General features: G+C 34.3%; 1 protein-coding gene across 1 annotated transcript in view; it reads right to left on the bottom strand.

The window, feature by feature from the left end:
• Window positions 1–2532: 2532 nt before the first annotated feature.
• The window catches only part of LOC107090590 (LIM/homeobox protein Lhx8-like), a 15581-nt gene continuing 10008 nt past the window's right edge, over window positions 2533–8105 (bottom strand). The window contains exons 2-9 of the mRNA XM_015384053.1: window positions 7249–7422; window positions 5647–5805; window positions 5328–5449; window positions 4885–5105; window positions 4586–4686; window positions 3766–3861; window positions 2885–3065; window positions 2533–2633 (exon numbers count right to left, since the gene is read on the bottom strand). Coding sequence (XP_015239539.1) covers window positions 2551–2633; window positions 2885–3065; window positions 3766–3861; window positions 4586–4686; window positions 4885–5105; window positions 5328–5449; window positions 5647–5805; window positions 7249–7323 — 1038 coding nt within the window. The 5' untranslated portion in view covers window positions 7324–7422 and the 3' untranslated portion in view covers window positions 2533–2550. The remainder of the gene's footprint in view (window positions 2634–2884; window positions 3066–3765; window positions 3862–4585; window positions 4687–4884; window positions 5106–5327; window positions 5450–5646; window positions 5806–7248; window positions 7423–8105) is intronic.

The following is an 8105-nucleotide window of genomic DNA, read 5'->3' as shown; positions in this document are numbered from 1 at the left end:
GATTTTCTTTGTTTTGCCCTGAACTTGGCACCATCTCTTAACTCTTACAGATGTCTCTGTTCCTATTAACAGAAAGCATCGGAACGCAGCACTATATCGGCATGCTTCATCATGAGGATGATGTGTTCAAGCCTCATGATGGGCAGTGCTTGTTTCCTTCCTTACTGTTTTTACAGTTTTGCATGTAGGACAGAAGTTTATTTTTATTACAGAGCAAAGCATCCTCTTCTAATTTATTTATTTTATATCCCATGCATGGGTTGGAGCACATTTTAAACTGTCCTCTGTTTTGGTATCGTTCCTTAAGCACTTTCATCTCTCTAATTGCACAACTACCGTAATAGTTTAACTTTAAACAGATTCTTTCTCCTGAGCTTGTCTCTCAAGCTCCTCCAACACCGTGGTCATATTGAACGTATTCCTTGCTCGTCAGTGTAGCTGGACGGCCGTGTTATGGTAGGACTGTGAGTGAGTAGTCTGATTTTGTTTTTGGATGATGGCTTAAGGATTTTCTCGTCTAGTACCTATTTTATAAATATATATCACTTTGGATACAGTGATATACAGATTATATCTGTATATATAAATTAATAATTAATAAATTTAATTAGGTCATTTCTAGGAGCTACTGTGCAACTAGGGATTCTATTAGAGGTAAATGATTAAAAGGGAATAACCCCATTTAACAAATATGCGAAACTTGTGTCAAGCAATTACATAAATAAAAACATCCAAGGCTCTTACTGTGCAAGAGTCTACTTTATTTCTATTTATGGTGATTAAAAATACTGATGTAACATATAAAGTCAAACAGATTAAAAAAAAAAAAAAAAACTTCCATAATTGTTTTTTTGTCTTGCATTTGCATATCTGTGCCATGAGCTTTTTGCTACCTTGCTAGTAGTAATCAGGTCAGTGAAGTGATTTAATGAGACTTTATCTAAAAAAAATAAATAAATACAAGACTATTAGGTGCTCATGTTTGAAAGTAAGAATAAATTTGAAACAGGCAGCAGACAACTTCTTTTTAAAACAGTTTCTTTTGGGCATAAAAATTGTACGCATTAACTGATGGAATCATATTTTTTAAAAATCCCATAGTTGTAGTTATGACATTTGAATGATGTGACCTGTTACTACTGTAAAAACTTACTATACTACCACTTACTACTGTGAAACTTCTGCATTCTGCAGTGTAGGATCATGTTAAAAAAAAATTTCAGATTCTCGGGTTTCAATGTTGATGTTCATTCACAACGGCAGTCTGTCATTTTACATAACCTCACTAAAAGTTTAAGGATGTTATCTTGGAATATTAGTAGTATATCAAGTTATTTCTAGTTCAAACTAACACTTTAGTTATTCTAGACATAATTCTAAACTTGTATTTAAAGACCTATAGCTTTCTTTTTCAAAACCTAATAAGGCTGATACAAGAACATTTATATTATGAGTAGGCCTACTCAAGTTTAAAAAGTAGCTTTTTGTTGGAAAAAATGTAGTTTTGGAACAAATCTTACTTAAATCTTACTTAACGTTAATCGTAAAAAAAAAAAAAAAACTAGATAAAAAAAAGGATGCTAAACAGCTTACCATATATCATAAAATAAATAGTAAATGATCTTGGATAGACCAAGAATACTTATTTTTTTTGAAACGATGTCAACACTAATAGCAAAGAAATAGAATCAAGCAAAAATATCGGTCCTCATATTGTCCTTTCATTCCGTAGAAATATCAAATCAGTTTTCTGTGCTTAATTTAATATATTAATAAAGTTATCAAATTAAAAGAAAAAAAAGTATTTCTAACAAACAGGTCAGTAAACTGTGCGCAATGTAATGGCTCCTAAATTTTGTTTTATGATAAGGCAGTTTTCCATCACTTATACAGCTTTTGGGCTTCAATTAGCACACTAACAAATTCAAAGGTGGTTAAATTGACTGTGAGGGGGGGTTAGTGGTGTAGTGTGACAGAACCAGCAGGAAGGCAGTCTGTATTTTTACTGAATTGCACACTCTACTGTTGAGGTGAACAGAGAAAAGGACATTTTTCTATTCATGTGAATCTCTGGTGGTTTTATTAATTTTATGTGACCTAGTCCAGTAACTTACCACAAAAATTCATTAGAAAAAAAACATCTTAATTTCCCCTTTGTAAATGTGAACAGTCTCTTTTACGTGTTTAACAAAAAGAAAATCACATATAACTTTAAATTCATAAACAAAGTGCCTCATCTCATTCATTTGTAAAAATAAATATAAGTTCATAACATAAATATAGAAAGAAGTTTCATCTTAAACATTTATATTTTAACATCTTATGTGGATCCATATAGTTAAATTAATCAATTTTACAAGTTTATCTTCTATTATGCCAACACCTCAGTTAATACGGGCAGATCAGTGCTCTTATCCTACAGGATAGTGATCCATAGCCTCCTATACATTCGACAAGACTAATAAGCAGATCATTTCCATTTCAGATTCTATATAAACATTTTAAACTTTTTTTTTTTTTTTTTTTTTTTTTCAAGAGATGTGCTAGAACTCAAGCATGGCTGATTGGAAGCTGCATCATGGAAGTTGATATGACCGGCTGAAGCAAAAGTTGGTCAGGAGCTTGGAGTGGAACTAAGAGAAAGATAAACATGAAACAAAGAAAGCAGAATTAATCAGGATTATCTTAGGAATTAGTAATCAAAATAATTTCAGTGTATTTGGTCTTGAAAATGATCTGATGTGAATTTTAGAAACAATATTGTTCATTTCAGAAATAGATTCCTAAAGCCAAATGAATACATCATGAGATTTGGGTGAAATATCTGTTTGGCTGATTCTAGCAGCAGGAGTTAAGTACAGTGATGAGGGTTTTTATAGCTTACCATCCATATAAGTCAGAGTAGTGAGAAGGGGCGTGTCAGGAGAAAGATAGGTAGTATACTGTAGATCCTCAATCAAGGGTGGAGTCAGCTGACCAGGACCAAATGATGTCACCATGTTAGAGGAGCCTTGCATTGGACTGATGTGTTTCTTTTGACGAGCTCGGCAGTTCTGAAACCAGACCTGAGAAAGGGGAGATTACATGTATGACGTCTCAATACTGATAGGGAGTTTGGTTGGTATAAATATACTATTTTTGTTTTGAAACATGCATATCTGATTCATATACCTGTAAGGTAGCATGACTCCCCAAACAAGGAGATTAAAATTTTTTAAATATTTAATTTTTTTCCTTGCATACATTAAAAAAGGTTATTTAACAAAATAGGCAATCATCAAGGTCCCATCAGTCTCATTAACAACCTGAAAACAGTCTGATAGTGAAGATAACAGGCTGATCTCATCTGCCTACAAACATACATTATATACCTGTTACCTGTTTTTATTTTAATCATTTTCACCACAAATAAGCATCATAAAGCTTAAATTACTCAGAAGTTAGTGAATTCCTCTCTTCCAGTGGTACAGTCAGCCTGATGGCCAAAAGAAAATGAGGACCAACTAAAAGGCATACATAACCTTCATGACTTTTAAGTGCGATGTATTTTGAAAACATGTGTAATGTTTATATGATACTAATTTTGTTGCAAGTGTATTTAATATAAAGCAACATGACTCATTGTACTTTAAAATTACTTTATCTTTATTGCCTTGTTTAATGAAAGGAATGACTGCTTATATACCCAGAATGAGTGTGTACAAAGGGGGAAAAAAAAAAAAAAGTCTAATCACATTACTTCTAATCACGTTTTATAAAAATTACCTGAATGACCCTGCGGCTGAGACCAGTTCTCTCTGCCAGCTTCTGCAGTGTCTGGGCATCTGGGTTATTATCTTTAGCAAACTGAGTTTGCATCACCTACAGATATGGAGAGACAGAGTTTTACAGTGGTAAACACTTGTTAGAATCAACCATCTTCTCCCGCTTATTCCATAGTGGTCACTATCTCTTGCAGTCTAAGAACGAGAGGCAGAGAAAACCCTGGACAGGTCGCCAGTCTGCCGTAGTTCGTAGAACCTATTAAACTTTTCATCAGTCTTTCTTTAAAATGATCTTCAGTGTCAGCTATGAACAAGATAAGTGCTTCTCTGGAGCCTTTAATTTCTGCAGTAATGCAAAGAAAGGTCTCTGCAGTGGCGCCTGGTTAATAGAGGGCACTACGGCGCCACCCCATCCACTCAATGTAAAATATTTTGATATGTATATATTATGTCTTTTTAGATGTGCAAGATAAATATTTTATCTTTAATGATGAGTCAAGCTTTGTCGTCAGATTGGTGATGTTTGGAGGTGTTTGTTAATTTGCACAGTTTTTCTTAAACATTCTCAAAAAATAAATTGTTTTATATATTAAAAAAACCCTTTTTTCTTAATATATGAAATATAGGTTTAACATGTTGGGTTTTGTTTACAAATAAGCTTGCTATTAGATGAAGAACAAAATGTGACGTTAAAATGTAGCGGGGCCGGTCTGTGGGAGCTAAGGGGTGAAATGACAAGAACTTTTTAAAGGATCAATTTTATCATCTGCCTAGTATAGGAGAAAAGGGCTCAGTGAAATATAACCACCAAGTCCAAGTACCTGCAACTGGTCAGCAGTAAAGCTGGTCCTGGCTCTCTTTGCAGGTCGGGGAGTAATGCTTGGATCATCTTGGTTGGCTTGGTCATCTTGGCTTGGTTGCTCTTCAAATCAACATTGCACAAATGATAAATAGCAGGTAACTCCTGAAACCCTTAGTAATGCTTAGGATGCTTCCTGGTTTATGGATGCTCATTTGTAGGATGTGTTGCTCTAAATGACTTATAATAAAATACTTAGCAGGAGGTTTAGGCACTAAAAGTGTTTAACTTTGCAATCAAACATTAGCCCATCATGCTCACCATTCTCCTTAGCACGTTTCAGATTCTCCATCATCATGTCATAGTGAGCTCGACAATAGACCCTGTTTTCAAGCAGTCCACATTCCTCTCCAGTAGAGAGCTGCCTTTTGCAAGAGGAGCAGGAGAAACATGGCAAGTGGAAGGTGCTTCCCTTTGCACGGCGCACCCAGTCAGTAGAATGGATGTTGCGGCCACAACGTGCACATCGAGTGCCATACCTCCTAAATAAGAGAAAACAAAAAAGAATATAATATTGCTTTTAGCTATAGAATAATAGAAGAACACAATTAGATCCCAATATTTTATTCAATGGACATTTTTTACAAGGCTATAAAATATTTAATCTAAATAGACCATTTCCTGTGTTTGTTTGATTGCTCCCTACAGATCAACCAAATAAGTTTAAACTTCTTTTTCTTAATATTCAAACAATATTTACATACCTGAAGTAATCAAGCTTGCAAAACACTTGTTTATCTTTCACATAACAGCTCACATGTCGCCCCAGTGATGTCTGACATACACTGCATGCTAGACAACGCACATGCCAGCACAAGTTGTTCACCTGTACAGAGGGGACATTGGAGGCATTTTGGATTAAAAAGAAGCAATGCAATTCACTTCTAAAAGATAAGAGACTACATTTAAAAGTATTAGAATTTGTTTATATTCCTTAACACTGTAGTTAAACACTTTTTTTTGTAAGACTGCCACAATTACCAGCATCATCATTATCTACAGCAGTAGAGGAATGATTCGGACCTTGAGAAGGTATCTGTCCACAATTTCCTGACCACAGGAGGTGCACAGGATCTTCACCTGCTGGGAGGAAACTGGAGGGACAGAGGACAAGGAGGATGAGGAGAGGGAGGATGGAGAGTAGGAGTCTTCTTCAAAGATATCATCAGCTCCTGAGGAACCCTGTTGGTGACAAGTAAACATACTTCATAATATCTTTAATAATTAAAGTACAGATAAGAAACTTATTCAAGCCGTTTTTTACCCAGTGATTAGAAAATTTGAATTTCAGAGAAGAAGCTGAATTTGCCATGTTTACTTTATGTTGTGGTTGTTTCAGTTTCTGTACCCTTACTAAATGCATGTATTACTCTTATTGCACTCCTTTTTTTTTATAGTTTAGAAAAAAAACAAGACCAGATTAAAAAATCTCTTAGGAAATGAAACCATAGTAAATAAGCAATTGGCATATAGATTTACTGGCTTTCTTGATAAATAGTACTTTTTAAAAAGTGTTTACAATAAGATAATTAAAAACACTAAACTAAATACACACTTGAAGGCACAGAATGTTAAGAGCAGTCCGCTTGTGCCCTGAGAAGGTTACAAGTACTCTGTTTGATCCCCACAGCCAGCACTCTTAGGTCCCTGAGCAAAGACCCTTATCCCCACACTGCTCCCTGAGCACCGCACAAGGACAGCCCACTGCTCCCCAAGGGGATGGGTTAAATGCAGAGGAAAATTTCACCAATGTGAGATCAATAAAGTTCAGTTATCATTATTATCATAAAAAAATGTGTTGAAATATTAATCCATTTGACGTTGTAGGCTTTGAATTACCATAAAAAAAATATTTAGAATTAAGTCATTTAAGAATTAATGTTATCTCATTTAGGTAAAAGTGCAGATATTGTACATCTCTGCTGGATTATTAAGATATTAGCTGAAAATGTTTGTGTGGTGAGCTTTGTAGCATCTAACCGATTGGGATAAATCATTGTTTTAAAGATAAAATTAATCTAAGTTTGACTAATTAAATTAATTTAAAAAAAAACTGAAAGGCCCGGTGCATGACAATATGTTGTTAATAAGTTGGTTTGTTTTCTGGTGTATTACAAAGCAATATACCAAATATTTCCAAAGATGGAGAAATCAGGTCAGTTAATGTATTATTTTAAGTAACAAAGGAGTTGAGAGTAAACATGACTAACTGAACAAGTTAAGTTTTTAAATAAGAACTGTTTGGGAAATTTAGTATATGGCTAGGTGTTTTTTTATTTTATTTTGTGGTTTAATTTAGTCATTCATAAACAAAAATCAAATTAATAGATTATTGCTTTTATTTGTGGAAATAGTTTTCATTTTCCAATGATTTGTTACAGGTTTTGAAATGTTTAAGAGCCAAAATGACTTTCAGCATGTAAACTCAACATGTATTTGTTAGTTTTTCGTTTAATCCTTTAAAAAAAAATTTTTTTTTGTTATGCAAACAGCCAAATAAATATTTTTTCAGGAGCACTAGTCCTGCTTGTGAGAGTTCGTCCTTGTTTTTACAACTATCGGCCTGTCTCGCTCTCTCCTAATATATAGTGGAGGAAAAGTTAATTTGATATTGAAAACACCTACTGTGTCGTAAAAGGCTTGCTCCTGCTGCAGCTGAGAGAAAATTGCCTCCGCAGTGAGCGTTTTCCCCTCTGACATGGTGTCCGCCTCAGCGACGTCCCAGCCTGGATAAGAATGGAAGGAGATTATTTCCTCCTTATATTTCCTTCACGGCCTGGTCGCTCACATTGGAGGTCACTGTAAAATATGAAAAATAGTTTTAAAAAAAAATTGCTAGAGATTATAATTTATAAAGAACGGGTGAATAAAAAAAAAAATAAAAAAAACGGATTTGCAAACCACCGCTTCACGCGCAGCTGAGTGTCATCGTCACTGATTGCGCTCAACCCTGCACGTGCCTGAGATTAAAGTTTTTATCAGGTGTGTTCATCACCTGGTGAGATTTCACCTCAAAGACGGCCTGTCGTTTCTGACTCTCCTCTTTCTTCTATGCTTGTTTGTTCGTATCATTATCAATATTACAATTTTACACATTGTTTTTACATTTAAAACGCATAAAAACGTTTTTCCTAAATCTCACAACTCGATACAAATGGCATTGAGACATTTAAATTAACTGTGGCCCCTAAATTTCATAAGGTCTGTCCCGTCATTTTCAATACCAAAACATTTTTAAGTTATTGAATAGCGTTTATGTTTGATAATTACTACGTTTTTACGTTCATATATTTTGCATTCATTACCGACATGCCTGCATAGCGAGTACTTTAGGTCATATTAATAATTATTTTTTAGGATAAATATTTGGACGCCCGATTCACGTGAAAATAAAACATTCTTATTTTGCGCACAATCGCTTTCTTTTTAAGAAATATATTAAATAAATGAAATCATTTAACACAAATGACACTAAATACAAT

This window comes from Cyprinodon variegatus, unplaced genomic scaffold (assembly GCF_000732505.1).
Source record: "Cyprinodon variegatus isolate N-32 unplaced genomic scaffold, C_variegatus-1.0 Scaffold301, whole genome shotgun sequence".
Lineage (NCBI taxonomy): Eukaryota > Metazoa > Chordata > Actinopteri > Cyprinodontiformes > Cyprinodontidae > Cyprinodon > Cyprinodon variegatus.
The sequence above is the reverse complement of the archived record's forward strand: the minus strand, read 5'-3'. Positions and strand labels throughout refer to the sequence as shown.